This window comes from Primulina eburnea, chromosome 13, assembly GCF_022965805.1.
Source record: "Primulina eburnea isolate SZY01 chromosome 13, ASM2296580v1, whole genome shotgun sequence".
NCBI classification, from domain to species: domain Eukaryota; kingdom Viridiplantae; phylum Streptophyta; class Magnoliopsida; order Lamiales; family Gesneriaceae; genus Primulina; species Primulina eburnea.
This window is the reverse complement of record NC_133113.1, coordinates 25,569,952-25,586,597: the sequence shown is the minus strand read 5'-3', so window position 1 is coordinate 25,586,597 and position 16,646 is coordinate 25,569,952. Positions and strand designations below refer to the sequence as shown.

Here is a 16,646-nt window from a genome sequence, read left to right as displayed (position 1 = left end):
TTTGTGAACACAATCGCTATGCCGGTATTATATGACCCGTAAAGCATAGACAATTGTGGCCCCATATGATTGGATATGAGATGTGGGATTGACGACGCTTCGTCGACGTTGTCATATGTGTATTCCCATATCGGCCGGTGTGCCAGCTCGAGCATTGATTTGATTTGATAGCGATTCGATTGATTCTGACATGTGCTCAGTGGATGGGCATTTGACCCTATACCTCCACGACATACATGCATTGCATACCATATATCATTGTTTAGATACTTGTGGTATATATTGTGGTTGTTCCATACGGAGCTTTGCTCACCCCCAAGGGGGGCTGTTGTTGTCTTTGTGTGTGGACAATGGCAGGTACTCCAGGACATCCGGAGACCGGAGAGGGTACTTCTGGAGGGAGCCACTGTTGAGTTGAGGTTTTTATATGTTGTTCCCAGTATGTATGTATACGTATCTATATACCGGGGCATGTCCCGAGAATATGAGTTGTTTGTATGTGATTGGTTTTGATTATGTGTGGGCGTGTTTTATGATTTGAATTTAGATACTATTTTTAGTATTTAAATATCAGAAGAGATATTTTGGGCTCATTGTAAAGAAATTTTAAACCCGTTTTCCGCTGTGATTAATTAAACCCTAATCAGATTGCATTGTAATAACGATTAGGAGTTAAGGGCCCCACAGACCCACTCTTTGCCAATATAACCATTGAGTTTGAAAGACAAAAGCATCTATAGTCAAGGAAAAATAAACATTTTTTCCTTAAAATGATACGGAATCTCGAGAAAATCAAATATGATCATTTGAGAGGCTGTTATAAAGGAAAAAATTCTAAAAGGAAAAAAGAGATCGATCGAGAATACAAATAAGACCTATCAACATTATAGAAGAATGCAAATTACTATATTTAACGTGTTTAATATAGATGTTATAATACAAAACACATTAAATATATTTAACTTGTTTAAAATAAGTTAATCCAAATATTTTTTAACAATTTATTTTTAAAATAAGACCTCATAATTTATAAGTTCCTAAATTTATTATATATTTATATTTGAAAAATATAATATTTAAAATAATTAACTTTAAATAGTTCAACTGTATCATAATTATTTTAAAATCGTTAAAATTTCTGGCATCCAACCCTTCTAAAATCGCTGGAGGGGTATTTTTGTCCTTTCATCGAACGTCATACTCGCCCAAATCCCAAAATTAAAACCCTCACTTCACCACATTATTCTCGGTTACCCTCTAAATAAGTCTCTCTGTCACACACAGACACCAAAAATCAGTACTAAATTCAACGAAACGTCGATCCGATCGCAATTCTCGCCCCTCAGTTTCGAGATCTACGCGATAAATTCTTCAATTTTGTCGATAGACATTTGTTAATTGATAGATTTGTAGGTTTTGGTGATGGCGTGGTGTATAAAGGGTGTGAACAGATCCGCATCGGCGGCGTTCGCCCCTGATGGTAGGTACATGGCAGCGGGGACGATGGCGGGGGCCGTGGATCTGCAGTTTAGCTCCTCCGCTAATCTCGATATATTCGAGCTTGATTTTGTGTCCGACGATAGGCAGCTGATCTTGGCGGGCTCCGCCCCGAGCTCGGAGCGGTTTAATCGGATTTCATGGGCGAAGGGACCGGCAAATGCCGAGGAGTATTCCTTTGGAATCATTGCTGGTGGCCTCGTTGATGGGAACATTGGACTCTGGAATCCTAAGGCCTTGATCTGGTAAATTTTACTTTGCGGGATTCTTTTGACTTGTTTTTATTGTCATTTTGAGGCCCCAATTGACAGCTGCTGCTTTTGATTATTTTGTGATCGGCATTAGTTCTGAACTTTGAAGTAATTGAAATTCAGCAATCAAAAGTCGGATGCCATTTTAGTTGGAATTTGTCCAATACTTCTTTGAATTAGTTTTGCTTTGCAGTGTGATTCAGTGCTTGATTCGTGTCTGTTTTCCATCGTCAACCTATTCTTATAGCTGGAAATTATGTCTTGCTTATTCATCTCTCACGTTATGTTTAAACTTGTCTTCTGAATCAAGTAATATACAGTAATATAGATAATAATCACACTACTGATTCTCATCGACATTTTGGACCTTGAGCATTTCGGTTTCATATGGTAATTCTGTTTATTATTCTATCCTGCTGCAGCCTTCAAGTTTACATTTTTTGATTTCCTGTATTTTTCAGCCCCGACAAAAGTAGAAAGGGTTCTCTTTCAAGTGAAAATGCGCTAATTGAGAATCTTTCGAGACACAAAGGACCTGTAAGCATCTTCTGTTTCTGTATTCCAACTTTTCTACTAATTTAGCCATTCCATTTCGTTGCTTTCATTGAAAGATGGTTGTTTGATATAATATACCACTCAGGTTCGTGGCTTGGAGTTTAATTTTATTTCTCCCAACCTTCTCGCTTCTGGGGCCGATGAAGGTGAAATTTGTATATGGGATGTGTCGAAACCATCAGAGCCAAGTTATTTTCCGCCACTCAAGGTATGGAGTGATGAATGAATAAATTTAGGAATAATTTTCATGGAATTCAAATTTAGTTTTTTTAAGAATCATTGAGGTAGAAATTCATTTTGTTTGGTTCAATAATTTTCTAATGCATAAATGCCAGTAATATGATATCTGAATTTGTTTCGAATTTCACTCTGTATTTTTCAGCATTTTGTGTGCAATTAACTAGGGGTGAGCAAAATATCGGTCAAACCGAGAAAACCGAAAAAACGAAAAAATTTAGAAATTCGGTTCGGTTTAATCGACTTAATCGGGTTATTCGGTTTAGAAATTCGGTTTAATCGGTTTATTCGGTTTATTCGGATCGGTTCGGTTTCTTGGGAAAAAATCGGTTAGACCGATAAAACCGAATATATATACATATATATATAATATATATGTTGGGCCTCAAATTTGGATAGGATGCATTTTTATTTCTATTGGACTTTTTACATTATGGAAAGTTGGAAACCCAATTCTATTGAAATAAACCCAACTATGAATTGAATATACCCACTTTATTTCAAATCCAAATAATTCGATTTAAATATAACATCAAATAATTTACCAAAATAATGCAACCAGGGTGTATTAGAATAAGATACAAGGGCATTTTTGATAATCCAAATAAACCTAAAATTGTGTTAAATTGTCTTTGTTTTCTTAATTGATCAAACTTAGCTAGGTGAATTGATTATCTCTGTATATTTGAATCATGTATTAAATTCAGTTGTAGTTTTGTGTAAATATGTTTAAAAACTTTATTTAATAAAAAAATCGGTTATTTCGGTCGAAAACCGAAATAACCGAATTTTTATCGGTTCGGTTTCCTCGGTTTTCTTTTCAAAATTCGGTCGGTTCGGTTTTCCAAAAAAAAATCGGTCGGTTTGGTTTTCGAAAAGTTCGGTTCGGTCGGTTCGGTTCTGACCGATTGCACACCCCTACAATTAACTCTGCTAATCTGTTACCATCAATTCGTTGTGCCATTAATATCTCTAAGTGGCACCTTTCTTTTCTTTCTTCATATTAGATCCCTCTAGTTATGCTCGTTCTTCCTCTTTTTCTTTAATTGGGAGGGAGTTTATGTTCGAGTCTTGGCATTTTATGAACAGTGTATTTTACCCACCAATTAGTTGACGACCTGTCTTATGGAATTTGCTTATGATGGCCCTACATTTTCCCAAAAATTTGTTATTTTTTTCCGTGCTCAACTTCCAATTATCAGAACTCAGACTCTGGAATGGTTTCACAGGGTAGTGGATCTGCGACACAAGGTGAAATCTCTTTTTTGTCCTGGAATAGCAAGGTCCAGCATATACTGGCCTCCACTTCATTTAACGGGACAACTGGTAAAAATATTGTTGTTTGATATGATTTTATGCAATTAAATATTTCTTACCCTTTGTGTGAGAATAATGGCATTTTCTGTAATGCAGTGGTGTGGGATCTGAAGAAGCAAAAACCAGTTATAAGGTAAATCTTTTGCCATCAATTTTGAAGTTTTTGTTGCATATTCAACCATCGAGGTTTTTTCTTATGGCTTAACTAATATATTTTAGGCCCATCTATTGCGGAAATATATGTGTTAAGGGTGTGGGTGAGTTTACCCATGAGTTTAGGGGGACACAAAAAATAAATATGGCAAGTTGTCCGGATGTGTTGGGCATTTTTTGGTTAAGAGTGTTCTAGCTTGAGCTAAGGCCAAGTGAAGAATCACTCTCTTGTTGAGGGTTGTCCCTTGGGCCATAATCTTCATTTTAGAAGGTTTAGTCGATCTTTTTTTCTCTCTGTGTAAGTTGATTAAGTGTGCAAGTTTTGGTCTAAACAATTAATCTGACCAGCCAGATATGAGTTGAAAACCACACATTCAGATGTGAAACAAGAAAATTGTGGATAGGGTACTTTGTTCAGGAGAAAGGGAATTCATGACCCAAAAGTAGTTGGACATCATTGAGTAAAACTAGAAAAATGAATTAAAAATTGGATGTGGTAGCTGGGATTCATTCTGTCTCCATACCACGCTGAAGAAACTTATCCGTGGAGAGATTGTGATTTCATCCGAGAGCTTTCCAGGTGAGAAGAATGTGGGCTGAATCGAGGAAACCTATGAGTACTCGAGGTGGAAAACCTATATGAGTTCGAAGGGTTTGTGAAGGGGATATAAATTTTTTATTTCATGGGATAAAAGATGCCTTGCTAAGGATGGATTTAACCAACTTCGAGATAAATAACTCTGTCTGGATGGATTTCAAAGGCTGAACAGTATTCAAATCAATGCTATGCATTGAAAATAAAGTTAATAGCCTTTATATGCATGGATGGGCCCACAACCCAGTGGTTTAGTTGCATGGGATCAGAAAGATGATTCCAAAAATTTCTGGAGGACTCACCAATATCGTTGTCTTAGTGGTTGGGAAGCTTCGAACCCCGTTGGCCGTTGAGCAACTCTCTTCACTATGGCAAGAGATGGGCCCAGGGGAGTTGGGTCGCCTAGGTGAAAGGTTTGCCAGAGGAGCAGTGTTTGGGGTATTTTTGAGCAGCTGCAAGAGGGTTTGCATCCATGGTTCTTCGACAGTAATGCAGGCTATGGAATTGACGACGGATGTAGAAGACAAGCTGAGTGAAGAAGATAAGGAGTCAGATTAAACACAGTATGCTACTAACTTGTAACCCAATCTGATTTGAAGGATAAGGGCTGAATCATGATGACAGTCATGCATGAGGGAAAATTGCTCTGCTCTGGCTTTGAGTTTGTCAGGGGTTGTAGTTTTTCCGTTGGTTAAGTTCGAAGTTTGTAAGGGGCCAATGATTAATGAACAATATACAAGATGTTTGGGTCGTCACTTGTCAACAATTTGGCGCTAACTGGTAGAAGGAATTTTGTTTTCAGTATCGCCAATCCTGTAACCCTTAAAACATCAATGCCCGAGCAAATCACTAAGAATTGTGGTTTAAGCTGAGGATAAGAATGTGACAACAAATGAGCACCACCACCTGGGAATCAAATTCAGAGAGAGCCATTGGCTGAGTGGGAATAGTTTGAATAGCCTTGAGAATGGCTGTGATATTGGAATCCTAAACAAATTAATCCCAATTTATTTTATGTCCATCTATTGGGGACATATAAGAGTGCATGTGTTAGGGGTACATTGGGGGTGGGAGAGGAAACAAAAAGAATGAATAATGGGAATTGGGCATTTTGTTGTTGTTAGTTGTAGCTTGAGCTAGGGGCAAGTGAGGAATTGTTCTCTTTTATAAATGTTTTTCCTCTCTTGTGGCCATAATATTCATTAATTGAAGGTTTGTTCGCAGTTTGGTATTCCTTTTATATTACTAGTGCTATAAATATTCGGAGGGAATTTTTCCTCTCTGTTTGAGTTAATTTAAGAGCGAAAATTTGTTGCTATAACGCTATTCACCCTCTTTCTGATTATATATGCCTGTCTCTCAGTTTCTCAGATTCTGTTAGACGAAGGTGCTCCGTGATGCAGTGGAATCCCGATGTTGCTACTCAGCTCATTGTTGCTTCAGATGAAGATAGTTCGCCGACTCTTAGGGTAATGCTTTTAGTTTATCTTCTTGGTATGAATGTTTCCATCTCAAACTGCTCAAAATTTTAACATTGTAAATAGCCACTGTTTGTATCAGCTTTGGGATATGCGGAATATAATGACTCCTGTTAAAGAGTTTGCCGGGCATACAAAAGGTATGTATTTTCTTCAGGGTTCACTTCTCGTATATAAGAGATTATTCAGTGATGTAATTATCCTAATTTTCTGAGTTTCTCAGGTGGAGTGGGTCATTATTTGATTTTCATGGATTGTTGTCGTCCCTTTGGATTTTGTCTTTGTTACTTTGCATGTTATACTTTTGGTCATATCTTTGATTTTGCATTCGTCATGCATGTGATCTGCAATTGATTATGACTGTTTAAGGCATAATTTAACTTGTGACTTATTATTTCCATCAGGTGTGATTGCAATGTCATGGTGCCCCATTGACAGCTCATATTTGCTTACCTGTGCTAAAGATAATCGTACTATTTGCTGGGACACTGTTTCTGGAGAGGTGAATTTGTTTTTTATTGCTTCAAGTTTTTGAGTAATTTCTCAATACATGGAAAATTTCCCTCTGTTATTTTTTGCTTCATTTTTTGAGAGGCATTTTATCACATATCCACGTTGGTTTTGGATTGTTTTGATAGATTGTGGCTGAATTACCTGCTGGAACCAACTGGAATTTTGATGTGCACTGGTATCCTAAGATTCCGGGGGTCGTATCAGCATCTTCGTTTGATGGGAAAATTGGCATTTATAATATAGAGGTTATTTCACGTTCTTTGGAATTTGTTTTGGTGCCTTTTTTGACCTTTCATGGAGGATGTTTTTTTAAGAAGTGACCGACTGGAAAGTGAATATGCGTCTTTAGTTGGTCTTCCAAATTTTTATTGTACCTTTCAAATTCATATATTATTATTCAGTCATTTAGCAGTATAGATGTGGATATCAGGTGACATATATATAGCTTTATGAACAGCATTGCGTATAACTGGTGATTGTTTCCATAATGTACAACAATATGAAGATGGGGATAGAGGAATCACTGTAGTTGTTTAAGTTTTAACTACTGCATCTTAATGGTTAATAGAATGGATCTTTCATGGGAGCTTACTCTGAATGTGCTAAAGATTGAATTTGTGCCATGTTATGTGAACCATGAATTTTTCACTTTTTTTTCTTTTTTTTTTCTGTGGGGTCTTAATTATCTTTGATCATTTCTGTTCTCTTGTTTTGCTAGTGATTCTGATTTTTTCTCACCCGCAGGGTTGTGGTCGATATAGTTCTGGAGAGAGTGACTTTGTGGCAGGTACCATTCATGAATAATTACTAGATTTTGTTTTCTGACCCATCTACGTGGAAATCTTGGATTAAATATTTGTTCTGGAATAAGCTCTTAGCATCTATGAACTGCATTAATCACATTATCATACTTCTCTTTTCATTTTATGTTCCAAGACTCGTGGCAGGAGATAATTGTTGGTCCCAGTGATAGGATTATGTGTGGCTTCACTTCCATGTGCAGACTGAACAGTGTAAAATTATTCAATGTCCTCCTGAGCTTGTTTCCTTGCTTGCCTGCATTTGACGGAAGATATACGTTTGACGGAAGATATACATTTGACGGAAGATATAAGTGTTTAAATTTTATTAAGTGAGAATAAACATTGCTATTTGTCACATTTTTCTTTAATTTTGCGCAATGGATTGAATGTCCAGGAAAGGAACAATATTTAGTGGTTTTTTTCTGGTGCCGTGGATTTCATTGCTTAAGGCTTGTGACACTTGTCTGATAATGACGACTATTTGTGATTTTAGGATTATTTGAGAGTTTCCTGCATTTAGTTCAAGGGGCAATGAAATTGTCTAAGACTACACGATCCGAAAGAAAAGTAAAATAAATGTAACAACCAACACCTGCGACTTGACCAAGCTGAGGGTTCTATGTTTGCTTGCATTATTGGGTCCTTGCTATTTAAAAATCCCGGCGGAAAATACTAGTTTCCTTATATTTCTGCATTTATTGATCAATCATGTGCATTCCAATGTTAGTTCTGATATTTATTGTTGTTTCCATGTCATTTTTCCGACTGTTTTGGTTGTCATAGTTTAAGGTTTTGGGAATTCTTATACATTCATGTTTTGCTCAGCACCTATGAGGGCTCCAAAGTGGTACAAGAGTAAGGCTGGAGTATCTTTTGGTTTTGGAGGCAAGCTTGTTTCATTCCACTCTATGGAAACTTCAAATCGATCTTCAGAAGTATGCTGAGGGAGTCTTAAATCTTTGTTTTTTAGCGGCCTTGTTTGGAATTGTGCTATGATGGAATTTTCACTGACAATAGAACAACATTTCTGCTTTTCAGGTTTATTTGTCCAACTTAGTTACAGAACATGCTTTGGTGAGTCGATCTTCTGAATTTGAAGCTGCGATAAGAAATGGAGACAGATCAGCTCTAAAACTTTTATGTGATAGAAAATCTCAAGAATCTGAGTATGTTTTTAATGTTCCAGATTTGTTGCTTTAAATTTTTCGAAATTATGATTCATCTTGCTGCCTCGAACTTGCCTTTATTCTATTATTCCTGCTCAGATCTGTGGAGGATCGGGAAATATGGGGCTTTATGAAGGTTATGTTCACTGAGGATGGGACGGCAAGGTCGAAGCTACTTTCTCATCTTGGTTTTAGTCGTCCCTCTGAAGCAAGTGATGCTGTACAAAATGATGTCTCCGAGCAAGTGGATTCTCTTCGCATTGATGATGGTATGCCAGATCAAGGAGGAGTTTTGGGGAACAAAGAGTCTTTGTTAACATCAACTGAAAATGAGGAAGATTTCTTTGACAATCTTGCCAGTCCTAAAACAGATACGCCTTCCTCGACTAATAAGAAAGAATTTATCATTGAAGAACCAGTAAAGGAATCCAAACAAGAAATAGACAAACAAAGTGAGAGTTTTGACCCATCATTTGATGATACTGTTCAACGTGCTTTGATTGTTGGGGACTACAAGGGAGCAGTTGCACAATGCATCTCTGCAAATAGGTTAGCAGATGCTTTGGTCATTGCTCATGTTGGTGGTGGTTCTTTGTGGGAGCGCACACGGGATCAATTCCTTAAGAATAGTCATTCTCCATACCTGAAGGTGGTAAAACATCAATTTTTGGATTATTCAGGTGATGAGTTAATTTCTTGTTGCTGATCGTCGTATTGGGTTTTCTATTCTCTTTGTATTTTAGGTTGTTTCAGCCATGGTAAACAATGACCTGATGAGCATAGCTAATACAAGGCCCCTAAAATCATGGAAGGAAACTCTTGCGCTCTTTTGTACTGTAAGTGCGTTCTCCTGGGAAAAACAAGTGGTGTTTGCAATACTTTGAAATATAATCACATCCGATATAGATTGATCATACTTGATTTTTTAGTTAGCCAAAGGCTTCGAATTTGATAAGCTTTACTTACTGCCACATTGTGTGTACTATGTGCACGCATCATTGACTCGATATATGATGTTTCTTGATATCTTACCTTTTAAATCACACGACACACTGTCAATTTCTTGTTGTAAAGTAAATGTTTGTACCCTGTATGTTGAGACATTGCTAAATATATCTGTATACACATGCATATATTGTTAGATGATCTTGGGTTTATATTATGAACATGGACGTCTCTTAACTTATTCGCAGTGGTCGAAATAACTATCTTTTGCTGCCAATAATTTCCAATTTGAGTCATTACTTGCGGACTTCTGATAATTGAGAGACCAAATTTTGATTATGTCTGGAGTCGTAGGGATGGATGAATGTGATGCATTTTCTTTTATATCATTATTACATCATGAATAGAGTGGATCACATGATTTGATATCTTTATGTTTGATAATAATTTGTTATCTATTTATGATTATCATCTAATAGCATGCTTGGGATTTGTGTCCTTCCAGTTTGCACAAACAGACGAGTGGACTATATTATGTGACACTCTTGCTGCAAGACTCGTGGCTGCTGGTGATACATCTGCCGCAACACTTTGCTATATATGTGCTGGAAATATCGACAAAGCAGTGGAAATGTGGTCAAAGAATTTGACAACAGAGCACGATGGAAAACCTTATGTAGACCGTCTTCAGGTAAGTGCATTCATTAGATGTTGTTATATGGCTGTTTTTGTAGATGTTATATTGACATACATCAAATGTTTCTATTCTAAAGGATTTAATGGAGAAGACTATTGTCTTTGCTTTGGCCTCTGGACATAAACAATTCAGTGCTTCATTGTGTAAGCTAGTCGAGAAGTATGCTGAAATATTAGCAAGTCAGGGGCTTTTAAGTACAGCAATGGAATATTTGAATCTTCTGGGGACTGAAGAACTATCTACTGAACTTATGATCCTACGTGATCGTATTACCCTTTCAACCGAGCCAGGTAAGCCTCTACTCCATGTCTTTTGCCACACACGTCTTTTCTGAGCCCAACTTGGTTTAGTTTGGTGGTTGGTTGTGAACAAAATGCTGAAAATATTTAGGATATGCTTCCCATACGCCATAGGTGTTTTGTTAAACCTGCATTGTTAGCGACGTAGATGGATGGAATTCAGCATCATGTGCGAGCTGGTATATCATAATTGAGTTTTCGAAGTCACCCTACTTAGAAATTATGAAGTATATGCAAACTATGATTAAGCAATTCTGAAAGCCATATATATCTAGCTTTTCTTGTAAAAGCTAAATAACAAGAGTGTATATACTGTATCTGACATCCCTATGTCCAGTGGGGATAAATTAATTTACAAGGTGTATCTGTTTGACTTATTAGTCCATCTAGATCCCTGCGTCCTGAAGGACACATTTTTCTTTCCACATACCAGGGGTTGTTTTGAAAGTTGCAATTTATCTCGGGAAGCAGATGTGTTATACCATGGAATTTCCTACTGATAAACGGAAAGAACAGGAAACTATATTTTTGCTTCTCTGATTTCTGCTGTCACCTTGTAGTTACTTGTAGACTCCTGTTTAAACTTTATATGTCATTTAGATCAAACTTATTTTGTAGGTTTTTCTTTGCATTTGATGCTATCAATAAGGAGGACATGGTCTTGTGAATATACTTGTTGCAATGATTTACTCAATGAAGTTTAAGCCTCTTTGGCTAAGCTCATCTTTGAATTTGGATCATTTGATTTGATTTTACAGAAAAAGAAAGCGATAAGACAGTGACTTATGAGAACACACAATTACAAACGGGAACAGCATTTAGTGCTGATCAATCAAGTTATGGTGATGCCTCTCAACTTTATTATCAGGTGTGCTTCCTGTTCACTTTTCTGAAATGTTTCTGGTTTTATTTAATTTTTCAAATGTATTTTTAATTTTTATCTTCCTCAGGATGCAGCACAATCACAGATCCAACCAACTATCCCGAGCAGTCCGTATATTGAAAATTATCAGCAGCAACCTAATATTTCATTTGCGAGTGGGTACAGTGCTCCTCTCACATATCAGCCAATGCCTCAGCCTAATATACCACGTCCAAACATATTTGTTCCTTCTGAAGCAACTCCACCTCAGATGGTAACAGTCATCTGTTTTTTTTAATGATTTTTTACTATTTGAAATGGCATTGAAATGCTAGTTTGGGCTATTGTGGCATAAGGAGATTCTTAATTCCATGTGTGCGTGTGTTTTGTTAACCACCTTGCAGGGAAACTTTCCTCCACCTTCTGTTAATACTCAGCCAGCCGCGACATTTGTTCCTACGAACCCACCTCAATTAAAGAACGCAACGCAATATCAGCAGCCATCATCTTTGGGTTCCCAGTTATATCCAGTATGCTGTTACACTGTTACTTTTTCTCCCTTCTCAAATTTCACCATCTCTCATAAGCTGCCTTACATGTTTTACGCAGGGGGCTGCTAACCCTAGTTATCAAGCCGGTCCTCCGGGTGTAGCTCCATATGTTGGTAACATATCTCAAGTAGGACCAGTGCCGGGGCAAAATATGCCCCAAGTCATGGCCCCAACTCCACCATCTAGAGGTTTCATCCCTCTGAATAATTCAGTGGGTCAAAGACCTGGGATGCAACCTCCGAGTCCTACTCAGCCTGCTTCGGTGCAGCCACCGGTCACTCCTGCTGCTCCTCCACCAACTGTGCAGACAGTTGATACTTCGAATGTGCCTGGTAAATTTTTCTCCAGTTTTATGGTAGGGATTGCATGAACAGTTAATCAATGAGCTATGGCAAGCAGTGGTTTTTATTAATAATTATTAACCATGTTCTGACAAAAAGTTGAATATAAAGATGAAAAATGGAGTAGAAGATAAATGTTACCATTCTCTGAAATACTTTGTTCATTTCGCACTGTTGGGAGTGGGGGTAAATATAAGTTTCATTTCTTAATTGTAATTACAAATCCACGTGGATGGAATACTATTTTGGTTAGTAAGCTACTTTTAAGATGCTATATGGGATCCCCCTGTAGTAAAGAAAATTGAAGATTTCACTTAGGTTACGCTTAGATTGAGGGATTTGATTTGGGGAAACATTTGAGGTAATTAACACCCATCTTTTTGGTGTATTTGAAATCCAACACAATTATTATTGAAATATCATAACTTGATATGGGATGAATTGAAATTCACTTGAATTTCTTCAATTCAAAAAAGTCTAATAATTTGAAATTAATGAAATCCATCAAATTAATCAATTCAAAGACGACTTTAGGTTTCTCAATGACAAAGGTGAAGGAACGATTTAGTCTGAGATTTAGATAGACTTCTTATAGCCGTGTGCAAGAGAATAATTTAATTTATTTCTGTTGCTTGGCCAGAATTAGGATGTACATAGTATTAGAATAATTTAATTTATTTCTGTTTATAGCTTCTGTTGCTTGGCCAGAATTAGGATGTACATAGTTTTGCTGAATTTCAGATCTTCTGTTGCATAAATGCATTTTATTTCATATTCCATGCATGTGGTTGGATGACAACTTGTATAAATCCGTTTTAACAGGAGATCTTGATTAGTCTTAGTCTCACTGGGCCAGTGGTTCTGAAATTTTTTAATTCAGAGCAATTTATTTTATTTTTTGTACCTGCTACAGCACAACAGAAACCTGCCATCTCAACTTTAACTAGACTGTTTAACGAGACTTCTGAAGCGTTGGGAGGATCAAGAGCAAATCCGGCTAAGAAACGGGAAATAGAGGACAACTCAAAGAAGTTAGGAGCCTTGTTTGCAAAGCTCAATAGTGGAGATATATCAAAAAACGCCGCGGAGAAGCTCGTGCATCTTTGTCAGGCATTGGACAAAGGCGATTTCAGCACCGCTCTTCAAATCCAGGTATCCGCAAATCTCAATTATTTTCAATTCCGTGCTCTTCTTACACATCTGATTGTTACGAGCTACATGTTAATTGTCAACAATGAAACAATAGGTTCAACTCACAACAAGTGATTGGGACGAGTGCAATTTCTGGTTGGCAACGCTCAAAAGAATGATCAAAACAAGACAGAGCTTGAGATAAGTTATATCGTAGCATCTCCACTCCCGCGATTCCTCAACTTGTGGTTGTCATCAAATTTTAGTTGTTTAATCTTGTTTTCTGTCATCTGTACTCTCAGAATTTAAGACTCTGAATGGACGGAGGAGTATTTTGCTTTGATTTCACTGGGATTATTTAGACAAAAATAAAATGATTTGGGATTCTTCAATTGAAGCAAGTAAAGATAGTTTTGGACAATGAAAGTTTTTGACCATTGTTTATCACATAACGTACATTAGACATCAGCTGTCTATATGTATGTGCAATTTTATTTTTAGATTGCAGCCTTTTTTCTTATATATATATTTATTTTGGCACTAGAATCATACTTAGCCAGTGGTTGGATTTGTTAACAATATTCGTAATTTTTTATACTTTGAACATAAGACCTTGTCGACCAATATAAAATTTTATACCAACTTCCTAAAATGCTTCCGTGTTCCCTGCATATTTTTCTGCGGTATTATATGTATCTTTTTCTCCATCTCAGTCCACATATTTAATTTAAATATTTTTCGACTCTCTAACTTTCACCACTGTTATAAAATAATTAAATCTAATACATAATGGTCACTTATATATATATATATATATATATATATATATATATATATATATATATATATATATATATATATATATATATCAAGATAGAAATCTAATACATAATGGTCATTGGTCAAAAAAGTAGTTGAGCAGTGGAGTTTTTGGAATTTGTATCACGAGCAGAATAATACAAGTTTATTTATGTATTATGTTAATTATTTAAGATACTTTCTCAGGAAAAAAACAAATTAAGATGCTCCAACAAAAGCTTGTACTATATTATTTATTTCTTTATAACATAATTCAAAACTGAAAATTAAATTTATAAATAATTTATAAATAATTTATTATAAACAGATTCACCAGAAAAATCTTCCCAAAAAAAAAAAAGAAAAATCTTCATTCTCGTCCTTGTTATCTGTTTCGCAGTGTTTTTTTCTCAATATTTAAGGAGTAAATGTCACAAAATTTAAATATTTGAACGGTAAAAAAATATAGGGATAACAAATTCATTTATTTTTTCAATGCATATTTGTAAAACGACTCAACATTATAATATATGAAATATTGGATAAAATAAGCATTTTAAATAAGAGATTTCTATTCATATTATCAAGGAAATTTACTAATATATTTTCAAAACGTTCGATACAAAAACCCATTGAAATATGATTTTTATTATATAACCGCCGCATAAATTGTATTTATGTAATTATCATATGTTGAAATATTTTTTTCCTATAAATTGAATTTAAATTTATTACTAATATTAATAGCTTAAAATAAATAAATTTGATGATACTAGTTAATGTGGTGCTATACCATGGGGTATTACCCACATTACACACGATCCAACGATTATCATTGATTCAAAGATGTGAAAGTGAAATCATATCTCCAAATTCTGTACTAAAGAATCCATTAGATTCAATTCTATCATTATTTTTCCTATAGAATAATAATCTAATTCGGTTGTAACATAATATTTTCTTATTTTTTTATACTTGACTTACCCTTAAATCTTAATATTCAGAACAACTCTTCAAATAATTTTTTTTATGTAAAAAAAAAAAACCTTTTTCTAGAAGAATGCATCCCTAGTCTTGCTGTATCTGTTGACAAATTGTCTAATTTCTGCAAATATTGCGATCTAAACTGCGGGAAAGATGGCAAAAAGTGCCTAAAAAGCAGCATCCATCGAAGAAATATGGCATCAATTTTGGTCAATGTAATTTATGATTCCAATGCATTATAAAAAAGATATCCGTGTACCAAAGTTTGACTTTCATTTCGTAATATATGGCATGGTATGAAAACGATACTTCGGGTTCCATACTTAATATTATTGAAAAACCTGTACATACTGGTGTGATGCTCACTAAGAAAGCCCAGTGTGTATAATTTTTATAACAAAACAACCAATCTTCGGCACCGACCAATTACCAGAGCATACCTGAAATCACAAACATGAACGTTAAAAGGAGAGAAGGCGGTCTCTAGCATAACCTCTCTGACTTGAATCAAGTCGAATATTTGAAATTTTATCTAATAAATAATCAGAATGCAAAGAAAGACTTTCTCCTGTTCGCCCTGATCACTTGTGTCCAAATAGTACAGATTCGACTTTCCTTTCTAATTCGTTACTATCTTTAGTGAGGAACCCCAAAGAATGACAGCCTGGATTCTCCAACATTCGACCTCTGAGCTGATTAAAACTACTTGGAGGGCTGCGCCAGGTTTGGACCTCATTGGGCTACCTAAGGTTATGGGGCCTAGGCTTTATGAGCCGACCTGACTCGTAGGCAGGGGCGGAGCCACCCTTGGGTTAGGGTGGGCTCCAACCTCACCTATTATTTTATAAAAAAAATTAATATTTTTAAATTATATATTTTTTCAGTTCATATGAAAATTAAAACAAATTTTTTATAAATTTTATTTTTTGTAGTTTCATGTTTAAAAATTAAAAATAAAACAATTCTCATAAATCATAATTTATTACTATTTATTGGTTGTTTATTGTCGTATGCTATGAAATTATGCAACTTTGAGATAAAAAAATTCAACTGACTCTAAAATTATATTGAATATTTAGATGTGATTATTCAAGTTGCAATAATATTATCTTATGATGTATATAAATTTTGGAATTTGAATTTTTACCCTAAAAATATATTGTTACATATTTTTGGAATAATAATCAATTGGTTAAAATGTGTAATGATTATTAATGTGCAATTATTATTGGGTTTGTTTTGTGGATTTTATATTTATAATAATCGAGAATTGAATAAATATGAAATTTGAAAAGTTTCGATTTAATTTTTCTAAAATATAGGTTAGTTCTGTTTGATTTTATTTTTTAATATAAAATTTCGGTTAACATAACAAACTAAACTTTTATAAATAAAATTAATATTATTAAGTTTTTTAATAAAGTTTATAAAGATATAAATATTACAATTTCTAATAAAATTTATTAGACAATA

The 16,646-nt window shown here is 35.3% G+C and overlaps 1 protein-coding gene across 1 annotated transcript; it reads left to right on the top strand.

Moving 5' to 3' along the window:
- Positions 1 to 1,237: 1,237 nt before the first annotated feature.
- On the top strand, positions 1,238 to 13,893 carry LOC140810011 (protein transport protein SEC31 homolog B). Its single transcript, XM_073167803.1, has 22 exons — positions 1,238 to 1,742; positions 2,210 to 2,285; positions 2,389 to 2,511; positions 3,770 to 3,866; positions 3,954 to 3,990; positions 5,969 to 6,074; positions 6,166 to 6,223; positions 6,488 to 6,585; positions 6,722 to 6,841; positions 7,341 to 7,383; positions 8,225 to 8,334; positions 8,438 to 8,565; positions 8,665 to 9,214; positions 9,309 to 9,401; positions 10,016 to 10,201; positions 10,284 to 10,497; positions 11,265 to 11,374; positions 11,457 to 11,642; positions 11,773 to 11,898; positions 11,978 to 12,251; positions 13,174 to 13,412; positions 13,507 to 13,893. Exons 1-22 carry the CDS (start codon positions 1,423 to 1,425, stop codon positions 13,594 to 13,596), a joined length of 3,384 nt encoding a protein of 1,127 aa, XP_073023904.1. The 5' UTR covers positions 1,238 to 1,422; the 3' UTR covers positions 13,597 to 13,893.
- Positions 13,894 to 16,646: the final 2,753 nt, after the last annotated feature.

Excerpts from the sequence above, each read along its gene's own strand:
- LOC140810011 (XM_073167803.1), top strand. The coding sequence starts at position 1,423 with ATGGCGTGGTGTATAAAGGGTGTGAACAGATCCGCATCGGCGGCGTTC. Across the intron at positions 8,566-8,664 it reads AGAAAATCTCAAGAATCTGA|ATCTGTGGAGGATCGGGAAA; the intron begins GTATGTTTTTAA and ends ATTCCTGCTCAG. Across the intron at positions 11,375-11,456 it reads CCTCTCAACTTTATTATCAG|GATGCAGCACAATCACAGAT; the intron begins GTGTGCTTCCTG and ends TATCTTCCTCAG.